Source organism: Lonchura striata, chromosome 2 (assembly GCF_050655825.1).
Source record: "Lonchura striata isolate lonStrDom1 chromosome 2, ASM5065582v1, whole genome shotgun sequence".
Classification (NCBI taxonomy): domain Eukaryota; kingdom Metazoa; phylum Chordata; class Aves; order Passeriformes; family Estrildidae; genus Lonchura; species Lonchura striata.
In genome coordinates, this window is record NC_140704.1 from 145255789 (window position 1) to 145274164 (window position 18376).

Consider the following 18376-nt stretch of genomic DNA (forward strand, 5'->3'; position numbering starts at 1 on the left):
CACAGGAGATGGAGAGCTTCCCCTTGCAAATGACATCACTGGAGCTGAAGTTTGGCATCAGCTATCTATCTCACAGGCTTTTTCTGGGCCCTTGACTTCAGCTAAACAACTCCTCCTGCCTGTGTACAAATGTCTACACCTTCCCTACTCTCCTCTCTTGTACAATTTGTGTCCAAAGTAGCCTTATATTAGAAATCTGGGAAAAGCGGCAGCTTTTCCTATCACTGCAATGCCTGATGCTGCCCAGCCTCAATAATCACTGCCACTCATTCTGCAGCCTTCACACCACCTGCTTATTAGCCCATCTGGCCATGCCAAGCCAGGGTTTCTGCAGGCTAACAGTGCTTCTTTCTCTCTGCACACCACAGGTCCTGTTCTGGGGGGTTCGAGAGCTGAAGAAAGTCCAGCTCCTTTCGGTAGATCGGCCCCAGGTTCTCATCGAGTGTGCAGGGAAAGGAGTCAAATCCTCTGTCATACAGAGCTACAAGAAAAATCCCAATTTCACTGGCCTTGCAGACTGGTTTGAAGTGGTGTGTACAGCATGCTTCCCCTTGCCTGTCTGTTCTCTGGTTAGACAAGGTGTTAATTACCATTATCTTCCTTTCTTGTCAAATAATTTCTTCTGTGTCTTGATTAAATACTAAGGGATGTCAGTTCATGTGCAAATGCTATTGATTTGAAAATGCTTTAAAAGACTTCTACTACAACCATCTAATAAAAGAAGATTATGTTTTTCATGTTAAGTCCCAAGAAGATAAGAAAATATGTTTCAATCTGATTTTTACTGATAGATTGGAACATGTGGGCAGCTAACAGAAATATATTTAGTATTTTTCCTCCTCCTTTCCAGTTTTGCTGGGTAGTGTTCAGTTTCCTTTGTTTTCTTTCCATTTTTGCAACTTTCCTTTGTTTGTTACTGGGCTATTAAGGGGATTTATAATTTCTGGCTTTTGAGCTCAGGACCTTCTTACATTGTCACACCTGCTTTTATGAACTGCAAAGTAATGTACCACCTGTTGGTTGGGTTATAAGAGATGGCACTTTCAGAATCGGTCACCAACAGAATAAAACTGTAAATCTGTTCAGTTTGCTCTTGAGAAAAATATATCAAAACAATAACATGGGTGCTGAAGTACAGTTCCTACAGTATTTCTAGCTTCTGTTGTACTGTCCTAAGAGCTGATTTCCTCTTGGTAGTTCATCCTATACGGTGGTTACCCAGGGTTCCCGTCTCATTTTTGGGCCAACTGAGGCAGATTGGGCAGATAGCAGCACCATCTGTACAGTCCACTCTGTATTTTAAAGAACAAAGCTTTCTCCAGATTTTGCAGAAAACCAAAACCATGTTGCCTATGTTGAAAGCATTTTGCATTATGAATATATTCATTGCTAAGGAGGAGGAGGGAAGGAGGGAAGAGTAGAAGCCTTATTGTTGTGCATGAGAAATATTCTATATGTGTCCTATGTTCTCTAGCAATTCACTCATGCTGCTGTCTTCCACCTGCACTAGGAGCTGCCTGAAAATGAACTCTTGCATCCACCACTAAGCATCTGTGTGGTTGACTGGAGGGCGTTTGGGAGGAGTACTCTTGTTGGAACACACACCATCAACTGTCTTAAGCAATTCCTGTGTAAAACCCCATTAGGTCCTCAAGCTGCCCCTAACAGAGTAGACGTTGTAGAAACTGAGGAAGGTAAGTGTTCAATTCTGACCCCAAATAAAAGAACAAAGCACCTTCTTAGAGGTTTACACTTAGAAGTGTGCTTTACTGTGTTGAGCATAACGTCAAACCCTTAATCACATGATTATTTGATGATCATCAAATGCTATGACAGTATTTCTGCAAAACCTTACCTAACTTGCAAAGTTTCAATCTCAGCTTCCCCTGAATCATGCCAGCCTGCTGAGCTACCCCAAGAAGAAGCATTTTTAGCTGATGACATCTACGCTGAGGTGGAGCAGGGTAAATGGACGGTGGTAGAGCCAGACCCATCCCTCACAGCACTTCCTGCCACTGCAGCAGAGCACTCTGCCCCTGAGCCAGGGAAAGAGAAGAAACAGAAGGTGGGTACAGCTGAAGCTACCTGCTAACTTCCTCTGCAGTCTTGCAGACTTCAGCCCTTCCTTATAAAGTGGTAACCTGCTCACCCCAGGTTTAGAGATTTTGGGTATTGACGTTGACACCCACACTATCTTGCTGACCCTCAAAAGAAGTAATTAACAACGCAGCTTTGCCCCACAGAATTTCATTACTTCCACTAATATAGTTTTAAAATACTTGCAGATTCAAGTGGGAGAAGCTAATTTGTATCTAGATGTTTGCATCCCTTGAAACATCATTATTTATTATCTGTGTAGATTTGCCTATTGTATGGGCTGCTCTGTGGCAATGTCTCCAATGTTTAAAGTCATGACAGTCAGTAGAAAATACAGAGATAGCTTTAATAATATGATGATCACAATGAAGTGTCTTGGAATAAAAGACAGACAGGAATTCATATTGCATTTTATTTTACTCTTGGAGGGTGAAATTTTCTGTGTATACAGCTGTTCATGCTTAATGTCATGAGTCAGGTGATTAGTTTTAATCAGTTCTAGTGCTTTCACCATCATTTGGTAGGAGATGAAAAAATCCATCAGACGGTCAACAAAGAGGAGGAAAAGAACCATTGCAGATGAATCAGCTGAAAATGTTATTGACTGGTGGTCAAAATACTATGCTTCTGTGCTCAAAATGCAAAAGGTGAGTCATGCCCAAAACTCTCACAGATGAGCAATGTTGTAAAAGTAGATTTACTGCTGAATTATTCCTCTTTGATATTACACTCATAATGAGGAGTTTGTCCATTGTGTTTTCTTTTGAAAGGCAAAAGGAATTTTTTTCAGTGAAGGAAAACCTGATGACAGTAAGTAAATTATTTGCATTTTTCTGTTGCTTTGCACCATAAGTGTCTCTAGTATCACTTCTCTACTATTTTGCTGTCAACAATATCTGGTAAAAGTACTGTTGGTGTACTGGGCTCTTTCCTCTACAGAGGATCAGATGTTGGGTAGGTTAAAACTTCACAGCCAGTGTTTGGTTAACATGATTTTTCTGTCATCCAAGTATCATGCACAAAGATTAGCAAAGTCAAAGTCCTAAAGAATACAAGATAGAGATTATCCTGATCTTAGGCTGCACTTATAACAGGTTCCAGAAAAGAAATTCCTCTCAATTTTGAATCCAGTTCAGGATCAGTGATGCAGGAACAGCTTCTGCTAGGAAGCATACAAGTTATTTCCATAGCTGGAAAGCTTTATCTAGCTTAGGTTCTAGGAATTTTCTTTTTCACAGGAACCTAAAAGAATTGTCCAGAAACAGGCTCTGTATGTATGTCTCCATACATATGTGTTCCATGGTTCAACAGGTCCTGCCATAATCAAACTAAACTCTGGAAAAAATTATTTTTGGGCAAATATGACTGCTTGAGAGGCTGGGAAAATAAAGAAATATTTACTGTTTACACAGAGCTGCTATTCAGAATGAAATTAATCACCTTTTCGTGCCAGAGCTGACCACTCCCCAGTGACTGAGGTGATTTAAAGGTTTAAAGGGGGTGTTGAGGTTGTTCTGAATGGAAGACATGACCTAAATACATCACATGACAACATCTTGGGAAGAGCAGATAATGGTGATTCAGTGATCATCAGGGCTGCTGAGAGATGAGATCAGTTTCTGAGTGAAGCTCACTTGTGCAAATGGAGGAAATATTTACATAGAAAATGTTCTACAAAAATGTGATGTTCATTTACTTTTGTGACATCCATTCATAGGCTATTCAGGCAGTTGTGGCTTATTGGTGCTGACTGCTGATTTCAGACCTTGCAAATTCTCTTCTGATCATTTTTGTTACAAATTTTCACCTGTGATGATAAGCATTGTACATGCAAGACGTCTCTGGCATGAAATATATATCTCTAAATATTTAGTGCTGCTAAACACACAGGAACTACTCAAAAAATGAAAGTAAAGTGAACTCAAAATCCAGATTTCAGCCAAAGAGCTGAACCATCTCACTGTAACTTTTAAGGGCTCACCCTCTTTTTGTTGGGAAATCCCCTCTCAGTGTCTGGAATCTGACTTTAGTCTGGTGTACCTTCTTCTATTTCTTACACTTCCAGGCTTTCACCAGGTGAGACACACCCTATTTTGTGATATGTTTAAGCAGAGAAGGACTTGGATCCTGATATCTGAAGTAGCTGTCAGCTTAAACAACAGCTTTCCATTTTAAATAAACCTTAAATTTTATGTGAAAGCTGATAAAATCTGTTTATTTGCATTGGGTAGGAGTCAGAGAGGGAGGAAAAGGGTGGTCTGGGAGGTGGCCATCAGGGAGGGGTCATACAGGACACCATCACACTTGGTCCAGCAAGCTCTTTGTGAAGACTGGCAGCCACAGAGAGCATAAATTGCCACCTCTCTGCCTGGGAGCACCAGTGGTAAAAGAGAAGATCCCCATGTTTGGCACTAGAGAAATAAATAGAAAAAGAGCAAGGGGGACTCTTTAAAAATATATTTTGCATCCTTCTCTGAAGTGTTTTATATGCTTTCCTTACTAAAACACACATGATATCATTAAATTTCTGCAGATAAGCAGACTTCTGACCACATAGCATTGATCATAGAGGATGACTCAGACAAAAAGAAGAAGGATAAGACATTGAAAAGGATACAAAAGAAAACTCCAAACCTAGCCACACTGCAGGTAAGAGAAAAGTAAGGCTGAGGTAAGGCTGTTGTTACTTACTGTCTCTCCAAAGCTTGGCATCAGCAGCTGAGTTGGGCAAACCCTCCCTAGATATATTTGAGACACTTTAAATGAATAAAACACACTAAATTATAGTGATAATGCCTTTCAGCACAAGGGACACAAAGGAGACCATGGTCTCATCCAAGTGGATGTGGCCCACTTGGTCCTAGACTTAATTTATTGGTGTAGACAAACCCAGAGAAACTTCAGTGAAATTCAGTTTTGTTGTTTGCATGTAAAATACTGCAGCTGGAAATCCCAAAATATTGCAGCCTATTAAGAATGTCTTAAAAATAGAGGTGGAGAGCATTGCTGTGATGGCTGGTGCATTCTCCTTTATGGGAAATAATATTCAGCTCAAATTTTATTTGATTGGGTAATGACAGAAGGAATTCTAAGAAAACTATATGGGCTGTGCAAAATGTCTGAAGAGATGAGAGGTTTGAAAAGATTAGGACAGTTTGGATTAGATTGTGGCTGAATAAATGGGAATTTAAAAGTGCTGTTTCCATTTTTTAAGAGATAGCAGTAGCATAGGCCCTTCTATTTCACGCTTGATAAATTACTGGAGGAGAGTATTGAAAAAACATGTTCTTTGAAAAATTATTTGGTCTTTTGAGCTATCCTAAAGCTCTGTCCCCCCAGCAAAGGCAAAATGCAGCAAGGAAACAGAAACAAAGAGCAGCACATTCACAATTTTTCACTTACACCAGTGGCTACAAATGTTCATTTTGGCCCCTCCAGATTCACTTCCACCTGCTACATTAATGTGTTATTTCAATAGTTGGGAAAATACTTTGGTTGAGGACAAAACTGGTCCTGTTTTAAATGGGGAATTAACTTTTTTCCTCAAGGACTTTTGCAAAACCTTGGTTTTTATTAAAGTCTTCATTTTGGGTGAAAATGAATTTCTATTCATTCTCTAATAAAAAGGTTGCTATAAATATATTCACTGCACCACGAAATATTAGCGTGCTTCTATTTTCAAAGATTTATGAAGGAGACTTGGAGAGTGAATTCAGTAACTTTGAGGACTGGGTGAAAACTTTCCAGCTCTTCAGAGGAAAATCTAATGATGAAGTTCATACTGATGCTGAAGACAGAATAATAGGAAAATTTAAGGTAATCTTTAATGTTGATTAAATGGGTAATCATTTAGAGACTTTAGGCTTTAATACATATTTCAGGTATGCCAGGGATGAACAAAATAAATAGTCTGTTGTAAATAGAATTAGCTTTATTATATCAAGAGTCAAGTTTTTCCTTTCCCATTATCTGATAGAAAAAAGCATCATCCAGTATCAGGTGTTCACTTCTGTTTGAAATAAGGAATCACAAGGAGTTAGAAATTACAGAAGGGGAAGAAGAGATATTACATAGTCCAGATTTCACAAAAGTATCTTGGTTTCTACACTATCAGTTTCAGAACCTTACATGTAATTTTGTGTAATTTAAGTGTAGGCCCTCACAGCTACAGCCTCATCTAGGGCTCCATGAGGCAATCTGAAAAGTTCAAAGCCTGAGCAATGTTATTAGGATTTGTTTGTAGTTTAGAGGAACTGATTAAAGTAATTGATATCTCAATTAGCTTGCAATGCAGATTTCTGTCCAAATGACTTGTTAGTTGGTTTCAGGCAGTATGAGCTACTCAATAACATGAGTCTATATTAATTTATATGAGCTGCAAAAATACAGTTAGATTCCTGTCACACTGTTATGAAACTTCCTCAATGGAATTATTAATATACAGTTAAGGTCAAACTATTAGTTTTAAAATATTAATGATAAGAGAACTAGGTTTAGAACACCTACAGGTATTAGTTTAAAACAGTCAATAGGCACAGAGGTACTCCTTGTAAATATCTAGATATGATTGTACTATATTGTATAGAAAAGACATTTTAAAAGGTGATGTTTAGTGCAATGCAGTTTGGGTTCCCTGTGAAGGCTACCACAAAATAAGTTGCATGAGTGATGTTTTTTTCATTCAAAGGGTTGTTTTTTTATTGCACTTGATCTGTTTTCACAGGAGATAAAAGTCAATGTATTTCCAGGGCTCCTTCTGCATATACCCAAGTCCTGAGGATGGCAGCTTTCTGGATGGAGGGCAGCCCCGCATCCTGCAAGGGATACCCCCAAACCACTCTGTCAAAGTGCTTATCAGGGTTTATATTGTGGCAGTAAGTAGACAGATGCTCTTTTAACCTTGAACTAACTTGGATTTTTATTTTCAACTCAGTTTACTTTAAGTGTCTTTGCAGTGTAGATTCTGAAAATCTTCATCCATGGGGTTTGGGCTTTTTTCTGGTCATATTTCAGGCAACATTTCATACTGTAGAAATGTTTGTTCAGAGTAGAAAATATTATGTATATTCCTAACAATAAATCTGGAGATTTCTACAAGATTGGAGAATCATGTAATTTGTTCAAACTAAAAGGTCTGGATACATAACTAAATTACAGATACTATAGATCTATAGTATCTAACTTGTAGATAACCTGCTCCAGCCACAATTATCCAAATGCAGCCAGTTTTAATGAGTAGAGTTGTTAAAAATGACACACATTTCAACAAAATCTCAGTAAGGGTGAAATGGTAGTGTATTTTCGAGGGGCTGTGAATAGCATACTGTAGAAGTTCTACATGTAAATAAATTTGGGGTTGATTAAAGTAGAAATACAGAGCACGAGGTGAGAGAATGATGTTGAGAGGTAAAATTGGTAGAAGAAACTGGTATTTCAGAGAAACAAGAGAGTTTCAGGTATCTGAGACAGAAAGATGGCATGCAGAGAGACTGTGGCAACAAAATACAAAGAGATAGTTTTACTTCCTGAATGCATGAGGACCTTGAGGTCTTTTCCAACCTTAAGAATTCTGTGATTCTATAAAGAATTGGTTTGCACTGTTCAAGGATCTGGAACAATATTTGTGGGTAAATCTTTCCTGAATCCTACCTGCACTTGTGCACCCAGCTTCTTCTAGCATTGCCTCTCCTGCTCAGCTTTTTCTGTATTAATGATGAGACATTTCCAGCTTTGCAAACTCTCCAGATCATCTTTTCATAGTAGTCTACAAAGCCACAGCCAAATTTTACATGACATGAGGCAGGCAAAGTCCCTGAACTTCCAGAATCCCCAGGACTGGGCAGGAAATCCATAGTTCTGTGTAGGGACCCTGATGTATTTAAGCAAACTTCTTGAGGACACAATTTTTCTTCTTAACAGGCATTTAACCTCAGCCCAGCTGATCCAGATGGGAAGTCAGATCCCTACATTGTGCTGAGGCTGGGCAACACAGAAATTAAAGACAGGGAAAACTACATCCCCAAGCAACTAAACCCTATATTTGGAAGGTCAGTTATGACTTATTTTTGTATTCAGTATAATTTCTGCTTTATCTCTTCCTACCACTGTTGCCATTACTAATTGTTTGCTATGTGCTGATTTCTGCTTGTTTGGATGTTTTGTAATTCTGATGGTTAAAATGTTGGGAATTGGTGTAACACTGTATGATAATAAAATATTTCATTTTCTTACCCATCAAAACATACCAAATAATGCAATCCATGAGAGGTTTTGCAAAATGATGTGTCAGAAGAAGTGAGACAACAAATGATAATTTTCTGTGCAAATTAATACAATCGTTGAGTTTAAAGCAAAATAAGTATCAGAACAATAAAGTGTGATTTCACAATCTTTGTTGCTGTTTCAGATTGAATAGAGTGCTAAATAAATCTCATAATTCTAGGACATATGAGTTTTTTGAACTCAGACAGCCTTCCAAATAGGGGACCTAGGGGCAAACTGTCAGTAAATATCCAGTTTCTTATTATCAAAGCTTTATAGTTATTTGTATTTTTATGCTAATAGCTGTGATTTTTTTTTGTCTCCAGTAAATTTCTCTATTTTAAGAAAGTTGAAAATATTTTCAATTGGGGTGGAAGAACATTAAGACAGAAAAACAATACTATTTTGGACTGAAATACCCTTAGAATGTGAGGAAAGGCAGAAAACTATTCCTTAGGAGACAAAGCTCAGTTTTTTCTGTGCTTTGGAGAAATCTGTGTTATAATCAGGATGACCTGTCTTTCACTAATTTGTCAAATCCCTTTTACAATCACATTTATATTTTCAACTTCTCATCACATCTCAAAAATATTGATTCCTGAAAAATGCACCAAGTGAAAAGGGAGTTCTTATCTTTGGTTTTTTTTTTTTTTTTTTTTTTTTTGAGATTTATTTAAAACTTTTGCCTGATCATTTTGTTGGGTGTCCCCAAATTTCTATATTCTATATTTAACCTGCAGTTTTTGCAAGAAGACAGAAAATACTTAGATGTCCCTTTTGGGGATTCTGAAAAATGTGTGAGAACCATTACCTACACCTATGCTACAATAATGCTAATGTATGCGCATTACTGGAGTCAGAATTGTAGGTACAATCTTAGGACTGTACACAGGGTGGTAGGGAAGCTGGAGAAAGATATGGTTTTGCACTGTGTGTTTTCAGCACGTTCATGTATTTAATTGAAGCAAAAAGCACTACCAAAAAAGCCCACTACATTTTAGAAGAGACTGTTTGCATGGCATTAATCAGCCTAGACTTTGAGACTCCAAAATTGATTTGACTTCATGTAGGTCTCAATTTTTTCTGTAGATCATTTGAAATCCAAGCTACATTCCCCAAGGATTCGTTGCTCACAGTCTTGATCTATGACCACGACTTCATTGGAACAGATGATCTTATTGGAGAGACTAAAATTGATTTGGAAAATCGTTTCTACAGCAGACATCGAGCTACCTGTGGGTTACAGAGTCAATATGAAATGTAAGTACTTCTTCAGGCAGCACAGAACTCACAGTGAGTGACTTGACGTAGAAATTACAGATGTGTTCCGGTTGTGCTCCAGGTGTTTGCGCTTTCTCCAGCACGAAAGTTTCACAGAGGGTATTTTAATTAAAATTTACCAAAGAGCTTAGTGGTGGCTTTGGGTAGCTGCCAGCCTCAGTGGGAAATGGATATTTTAAAATTAACAGCACTGTTGGTTCAATAAGTATTTTAGATAGTAAACAGCTGATGTTTACAACATACCTGCTTGAGTAACTGCCTTGGACAGGCATAAAGGGCAAATGGGAAAAATATCTCAGAGAAATTATGCCAGGGCTCTACTTTGCTCTGTGTTATTCAGCTGCAGCTGGAGTGATAGCAGCAAGGGGCTGGGGTGGCACTGGTGGGAGCAGGAACAGAAACTGCTGACATGACCTCTGTGACAGGGTGAGCTGTGGGGCAGTGAGGCTGAGCTCCTGGTCCCTGCCAGAAAGCTGCACGCTCAAGGACCTTGTGTATACAAATTAATTCATGCAGAGAAAGTCAACCTAAAATAACTCAGCTGCCCTGGGGTGGGGCACTAACCTGGGAGATATGTGTTTGGGGTTCTTCTATGATTGTTTCTCATTTTTTTTCTAAAAAGCAAGAATGGACAATGTCAAAAAGCAATCCAGGAACACAGACCAAACCCCAAAGCTTCCCTTGCCAGCTCAATCTCCAGTGTGATATTTTTCTTCATGTGCTAATTATGTGTCCCAAATAACCTGAGCTCATCCTTTGCATCTGGGAGCTGCAGAATAATTCTCCTTAAATGGAGGCAGCACATGTAATCTCAAATCTTTCAGGTACAACAGGGAACAAGGCCTGTTCCTTTTCCCCATGGGAAGTATGCCATGCTATTACTTTATTTAAACTGTAGGCAAGGCTGCCTCAGCTTCTCCTGTGTTTTAAGAGAAAGGAGTGGTTGATCTCCAAGATCCTGAGCAGAAAGAGGCAGTGTTTCAAATAAGAAGCAGTGCTGGAGAAAGGAAAAGTTTGACCAAGCTGGTATCAGGCCACTGACCACAAAGCAAATTTCTGCATTGAAATTCCTGATCTGTCAGTGCACTATTCTGAAGGAAAACCTCACCCATTCGCTTCACTCTGTCCCCTCCTTGCAGAGAAGGGTACAATGCATGGCGAGATGCAACCAAGCCAAGCGAGATCCTCACTAAGCTGTGCAAGGACTACAGAATAAGTGGACCCTTCATGAGGCCAGGAGAGATACAAGTAGGAACAAAAATCTTCAAGGGACAGACAGTCTTCACAGAAGATGAGAACGGTAACAAAGGAGTAGTTCAGCATCCTCCCTTTGCATTGTAGCAGTACCAGGAGCCTGCCAAGATGTGGCTGGAGCTCTGCTGGGCTGTGAACTCTCAAGCTGGATTACTCTTAAACACTCATGTAACTCTGGCAATGAAGGCTGTGTCTGTATTAGCTTTTGCTGTAGCTCAATTGCAAAGAATCTGTAGAGTGAAACAGTTGCTGCTGATGATTTGACATCCTCATGGTGGCTATTGGGGAATACCCTGGACTAGCTTCTACCTGATCCAAAGGATGGGATGTCCAAGATTGGTTGGAGTGTGGGGGACCCTCTTGGAACATGTCTTCTGGCTTAGTGTTGGTCTGTGCATGCTCTGAAATCCTTCCCCACAGAATATCAAAGCATGGGAAGCCAGGAAGAGTCTTTCAAAGAATGTATTCTCTGTCTAAATTAAAACACTGGAACAGACAGACCCAGGAAGTGAGAAATAGAGGGAAGGGAAATACTGTTTTGGAGGGAGTTACTCAAGGTCAGACAAATTTCTGACCATAGTTACATTCCAGGCCACTTACCAGCCAGTCCTACCTTACCTTACCTACTTGTCTTTCCTCTCTGTTTTTTTCCTGATTCCCCTTCTGACATAGCACTCTATAAATCTGACACAGCACTCTATAAATCCAGATATCTGTGGGGTCCGTGAATCTTGGTGACAGGATGTAATTTATTGTCAGAGCTCCCAGGTTAAAAAGAGGTCAAAGCAATTGGGACCTCCAGTGTCCATAGCACACTGGGGTGGAGTGGGACAGAGTCATCAGTGAAAGGTGCCCCTGCCCGTGGCAGGGGAGATGAACAAGATTGTCTTTGAGCATCCTTCGAACCCAAACCATTCTATGATTCAATTTTGTACTTAGAATAAGGAAAACAGATGTGAAGATGGAGCCTTTCAAGAGGGTGAAAGAAGCTGGTCTAGGAGACAGTAGTGGACACTGTGGCAGTGTAAGAAAAGCTCCAGTTCCTTATCAGTGTTGGTTTGTCTTTGACACAATTCTTCATAGCAACTGCAAAATACAGCTCACACTTTGAGTGGAAGGCTGCCAAGGAAGTACTGTTGAAGGGAGAAGAGTTGATCCATTTTTGGTTTCTTGGCCTAAAAGAGATTTTTTACTCCAGTATTGCTGTTTGTTTTCCTCACTAGCAGATGACTGAGTGTGACTACCAGCAACAGGATGTCTCAATCAAAATTCTGGTTCACTAAAATAAGATTCAGACAAACCAATGTCAGATAGATGATGGAAATTAGAAGCAAGGAAATACAGGACCAGATGGCAAAGACCAAAAGACTTATGTACACAAGTTTTTCAATATTGTACAGAAATAGTTTATCTCATGCAGTCTTTACATAATTTCTATTCAGATTGCTGTTCTGACAAGTACATCTGGGTCCTTATTTCCTGATGGATTTCTGTGGTGGCCATCATTTGGTCTGTAAACTAACAAAGGCCATAGAATTGAGCTCTAGAGACATACTGAAAAGGGAAAGCAATCCTATTTCCACTGTAGAGATGGAGAAAATTATAATTATCCATCCAGCTTTAATTTGCAAGGGAAGGAAAAATTTAACTTTGCTCTAGGAAGAAAGAAGTTGATTAGGATAGGATAGGATAGGATAGGATAGGATAGGATAGGATAAGAATAGTCTGTTTGGAACAGACCTACAACAATCATCTAGTCCAACTGCCTGTCCATTACTCCCAGATAGTCTAGAATTGCCTGTAGCCAATGGGAAGAAATATGCATCCCCAGAGGTTAAAAAAATATATATTTAGAAAGGTTTCTTTGAGAGGATACAGGATATTGTAGGATAATCTGTGTCATTGTTACGGAAGCTGCCTGACTGAATAGCAGCTAGACGCCTTGTTTTTAGCTGGCTAAAATTAGATGTTGGTGCACAAGAGGGAACCAAGATTCATAACCACAAGATCATCCTTCCTCACTCTCTGAGCCATTAGGAAGGGTTTAATATCTACTGTTTAAATTCCAAAAGAGTCTTTTGCCAACGATCAGTAATTCAGACACAGCAACATGCGTAGGAAGAGTGATAGCAATTTGTTGACACAAATAAATCTTAACCTTCTTCTCACTTAGGGACTTCTAATCTAGAAGATATCACTTGTCAAAATTCTGGGCTCCTTTTGTGTGGAGCCCACACAAAAAGGGAGGAAAGAGAAGCTCAAGAGCTCAAAGGGCTTTCTCTGCTTTCTAGCACCCACACTATGTTCAATATTAGCACTAGTCCCTCCTTGAGGTGCCATTCTCTGGAATTCTCTGGGTATCCCTTCCAGCGACCAAGGTGAGAGGGTCAGGAGGTGAAATGTTCTTGCCCATGGACTTCAACTCTCTTCCTCTGATGTGTGATTAAATTCTCTAAGGCAGTCTTTGCTGTTGCCATCAAAAAGTAAAAGGAGGCATAGTTAACTCCTAGTGCCTATTTACTGTCAACTTTGTCAAATCAAAGTCTCCTTGTCTTTCACAGGCTTTAAAACTTTGTAATTTTCTGCCAAAAGAATAACTGACATGTTTCTTCCATCTTCCTGTTAAAAACTGATGCTTTAGCAGTGGAATGATTTGCTGTATTTTACAGAAAAACTGCTGCCTGAGTGCTAATCTTCTAATTAACCCAGTGGGTCCCCTTAGTTATGCAAATTAGAAGCATTTCAAGGCCTTTCTTTATTTAGCTGGAATACATAAAACCGTCCTCTTAGCTCAAGCAAAATTTTAATGAGTACCTCTAATAACTAACGAAACATATTACCAAGGGGTTTCAACATTATAATTCAGCTCTCATTGTTCTTTTTGTTTCACTCTTTCCTACAGAAGAGCCAGTTGAATCATATGAACATCTCTCCTTAAAGGTTTTACGTGCTTGGGAAGAAATCCCTGGAGCTGGCTACAAACTGGTCCCAGAGCACATTGAGACTCGGCCTCTCTATCATAAGGACAAGCCAGGCATGGAGCAGGTAGAACAGCTCAAAGGTGGTGGTGATGGAGCAGTTTTCACTCCCTCCAGTTATTGTGCTTTCTATTTGTAACTGCAAACCTACAGAATCAGCACTCCGGTGCTGCACCAAACATAACACTTTGTACAGTATTAATCTGGAAATTGTCACCCATGGGTGTACACAGCCACTTACCCAAATACACAGTAATCACACAAGGTGTAACTGCAAATTTTTTTCTTTTAGATGCTTTACTTTATTAAGTTAACAAAACCTCTGCTTGTATCAAATCTTGGTTCTCCTTTTTCTGTTCATCACATACTATTTTTGCATGTATTTTGAATGTGTTTTTTTGCATGTGTTTTACCTTGAAGCTGACAGTGTTTGAGCTCTACTTCAACTTCACCAAATACCTGAAAGATTGAAAGAACATGTGCATGAAAAAGATATTGTATAGAAAGTTCCTAGATTAAACCATAGTTACAGGATATTGAGCTGGTTGGTGCTTGCAGATGAAGTGGTGATTTTGGATGTCAGAACTACACTGAAAGCCTTTTAAAGCCTCTGTAAAATAGGGTTACAGGGATGTTTGTCTCTTTGTTTTCAAGGGTCGTGTACAGATGTGGGTTGACATGTTTCCTAATGACATGCCTCTGCCAGGACCCCCTGTGGACATTTCACCAAGAAAACCCAAAGGGTAATAACTCTGTGCTTTCCTCCCACCACAGTGGCAATAACTCTCCAAAGACTGAGTCTTTCTTAAATGTCTGGAAATAAACAGAAAATTAAATACTAAAACAAACCTCCCCAGTCCTGAGGAAAGTTTTCTTAGGTTCACATGACTTAAAGAGGAGCATCTAGTTTGGTTTCCTCCATTAAACAATTCTAAGAACTGTTGGTGATTTTTCAGCAAGAGCTATCACACACCTCTTACAAAGATATCCTTTTTTATCTTTTATCCATTTATTCTTTATAATAAAGAGATTGCAGGTAGCTAGAGGCAAGTAATTCTGATGTTACTATCTACTTGTTGAGCTGCAAGAATCAATTCTGGTTTCACTAGCTTTTTTGCTGAGATAACTTCCTCAACCCTGGTTGAGCTTTTTAATCTGCTACAATAGCATTACATGTGCTGGATTTCCAGCAATTTGTTCAAGGATAAGATCGAGAAACACATAAAGCAGTAATGGATAAAAGAGATCTGTTTGGAATAGCCTTCTTCCATTTCCTTATGCTTCTTTACATGTAATGTAAATAGTTGTTCAAACAAATTGAATATTGTAAAGAAAATGCAAAAATGAGAATCAGAATTCTCAGCCCATCCTGTGTTTTAGCAAGGCCTTTCCTGAGAATTTCATGAGTGAAACATCATCAGGTACTATTCCTATGTTTTTTGATTAGACCAACAAAGAATCCATGTAGCAATCACTTCTTTCAGACCAGCACTTTCTGTAAAACCCCTTAACAACATTTTCCAATCAAAAAATATTTAAAACTAATCAAGCCCATAAAACCAAATTGTTGCTGCCATTTTTGCAGTCTACTGTAGCAGGCGAAAATAATGTTGAACATTCATCACAAGGAAAAACAACCAGTACATGTAGACACAAGTTGCACATCTTGATGACGAATACATATTTGATGCAGCAAAACAGGCTCCTGCCTCTATAAAACTTCAAACATCTTGTGAAAGCATCTCTTATTGATGATCTTTGGTTGAACAAGACTCAGGTGAGGCATTGCAGATTCAAGTTTTTTTGGCTATTGCAGAGGCTTGATTTTCATAGAGCTCCTTAAGAGATCCATGATGTAGAGCACCTGGTAACTTCTGAAGCAAATTGTGCCACACCCTGAGATTGAGGCTATTTCCAAGACAGGGAAACTGTATGTTGGTGTTATCAAACATAGTTAATTTGTCTTTTTTATGTATTTTGCAGTTCATACAATGACTTAAAGAATACCTAAATTTTTCAGTATTAAATTTTTATGTCACCTGCAATATTGGTATTTCAGCTCAAGTTTTGAGAGCTTTGGATGGCCACCATAAATGTTTGCATATAGGGTGTGAAAAGGAAGGAGAAACTTTAATTCCTTTTATGGTTGTTTCTAACGATGATTGTGCCTGCTTAAATGCAAATATTTCCAAGCAGTCCTCTTCCCTTTTAATGCCCTAGATTACACAAAATGCAATGTTTTTAGGTATTTCTTCTAAAAAGCATCTCTCAGGGAACTCTATTCTTTATTAGCAAGCTGATCACTCTTTTGGAGACAGCTCTGATTAAGTTTTTTCAGATCAACTTTGCCTTGTTCCACTGCAGGATTTTTGTGAAAAAAGTTGAAAATGAACAGGCATATAAAAAACAAGGAATTTTCCATCCCATTGAAGCTGGCAGTGACCCTGCTGTTGTCCCTTATAGTCCACGAGATGAGGGGAACCAACATCCCCACTCTATCACCAGACTCTTGTAAACAAAAGAGGCCTGAGACTGATGCACAAACACAGTATTTCTCACTTTATAAAAAACATGATTTGATAGAGGTTGGTTTGCATTAGGGCCTGACCAGGGCTTTACACACAATCCTTTTTTCTTTTTCAGATACGAACTGAGGGTAATCATCTGGAATACAGAGGATGTCATTCTAGAAGATGAAAATATCTTTACAGGGCAAAAATCAAGTGATATCTATGTAAAAGGGTAAGCTCTTCACACTTCAAAATAACATGCAATATTTCATTCAAAAATCAGAGGAAAAAATTATGTTGTGAGAATATTTGATGAGCTATTCAGTGACCTTTGCACTTTGCACTAAATACCTGCCAAAATTACTCACCCATATTGGATACTTCTCCTTAATGGTCCTGTTTTACTTCCTCTGAAAATCAAGTCACAAAAATGACACTAATCTTTAATTCCTACTCAGGCAGAGATAGCTCACAAAAAGCACCAAGCTCACAGTTTAGCACAGGGGATCAAACACTTACAGAACTTGAACTGTAAGAGCTTACATGGATGCAGAGAGATTTGACATAATCAGAGAAAAGACTACTAGGGCTGGGAAGGAATTATGGGCATAAATGGTAGTACAAAGTACTGAAAATCTCAGGTGTCAGACTGGTCTTAGATTTCTTCCCATTTTTCCACTCCTAGAGAGTAAGTTTAATAGGCCAATATGAATTGAGTGTTCAGAGCAACAGCAGAGTAGCTTTGAGAACATGAATTTGAGAAATTAAATAGGGAGCCAGCCTTTGTGCTGAGCTGTGTGATGAGAACATCACCATCAATGCCAGAGTGCTCTGACAGAGAAGGCAGGAGTGGGAAACTTTTGCTTCTGTGCCTTAGTGATAAAGACACAAATCTCATTATGTTGAAACAGTACATGTGGCACTGTATCTGTCACCAGGCATGGATTTGTACTTGAGGCAGTGTCATGTTTCAGGTCGGTACCATTTTTCACAATTCTTTTTTGAAATATTGGGGTTGCAGGGGAAAAGCTGCTCTTTGGATACAGCACAAAAATGCTAATCTTTATTCAAGATGTGATAAATCATCTTCAGAACTAAAACATGGGTCATTACCTCTCTTCAGATGAGAAAATTATGTTTAAGAAAGCATCCTTTGTACCACAGTATATCTGATATTGTGAACACTGTAACAGAAACCAAGAGGAAATCACAAAAAACGAAGAGAGACTTCTCCAGCCATATAAATACCATGTTTATAACTGCAAACAGGAATTGCAAAAAAATTAGGCTCTAATACTGAGCACTGATCACAGTCTTGAGAGAGTGATACAGAATTTATTAGTGTGGCAAAACATTGATACAGGGTGATTAGTGCTGGATAAAAGACTGATGCTGTCACCAGTGCCTGTCTCAAAGAAGGGAGGTGTCCTGGCCAATAGCAAACTGGTACTGGCCAAGTGGTACTTTGGGGTCTGATTGAAATAAAAACCATGTTCTCATTCTCAGCATTTGATCACCACTGGTCATTACAGTGGCTGGTGTCCCACGATCCCCCAAGCCAGGGCTGCTGTTGCCTGTCACCGTGCCAAACACTGTCTCTTACTGGTTAGGCAGGAATTTGTAAATGGTCAGGCCTGAAACCAAATTACATTCTAACAATTACATTTCAAGATTCCCTGGTGACAGCAATGATTTCCACTGTGTGCTTGCTGTAGGTGGATAAAGGGCCTGGAAGAGGACAAACAGGAGACAGATGTACATTACAATTCCTTGACAGGAGAGGGCAACTTCAACTGGCGCTTTGTGTTCCCATTCCACTACCTCCCAGCAGAGAAACAAATGGTGGTTACTAAAAGAGAAAACATATTTTCCTTAGAAAAGACAGAACGCAAAATACCTGCTGAGCTGGTGCTTCAGGTGTGGGATTTTGAGAGACTCTCTTCAGATGATTTCTTGGGTAAGTATGCAATAGATCTGCCTGAACTCCGTCTGAGG

General features: G+C 39.1%; 1 protein-coding gene across 5 annotated transcripts in view; it reads left to right on the forward strand.

Annotated features, from left to right (window-relative positions):
* FER1L6 (fer-1 like family member 6) overlaps window positions 1-18376 on the forward strand; it is an 80792-nt gene that overhangs the window by 54704 nt on the left and 7712 nt on the right. For 2 of the 5 annotated variants that reach the window (XM_085572522.1, XM_085572521.1), the window contains exons 24-38: window positions 369-530; window positions 1511-1694; window positions 1881-2065; window positions 2622-2744; window positions 2868-2907; window positions 4631-4746; window positions 5725-5913; window positions 6846-6971; window positions 8017-8144; window positions 9448-9618; window positions 10779-10939; window positions 13796-13938; window positions 14526-14614; window positions 16515-16613; window positions 18097-18338. In XM_085572522.1, coding sequence (XP_085428648.1) covers window positions 369-530; window positions 1511-1694; window positions 1881-2065; window positions 2622-2744; window positions 2868-2907; window positions 4631-4746; window positions 5725-5913; window positions 6846-6971; window positions 8017-8144; window positions 9448-9618; window positions 10779-10939; window positions 13796-13938; window positions 14526-14614; window positions 16515-16613; window positions 18097-18338 — 2158 coding nt within the window. The remainder of the gene's footprint in view (window positions 1-368; window positions 531-1510; window positions 1695-1880; window positions 2066-2621; window positions 2745-2867; window positions 2908-4630; window positions 4747-5724; window positions 5914-6845; window positions 6972-8016; window positions 8145-9447; window positions 9619-10778; window positions 10940-13795; window positions 13939-14525; window positions 14615-16514; window positions 16614-18096; window positions 18339-18376) is intronic. The other 3 variants (XM_077781566.2, XM_085572523.1, XM_085572524.1) reach the window with 3 other exon arrangements.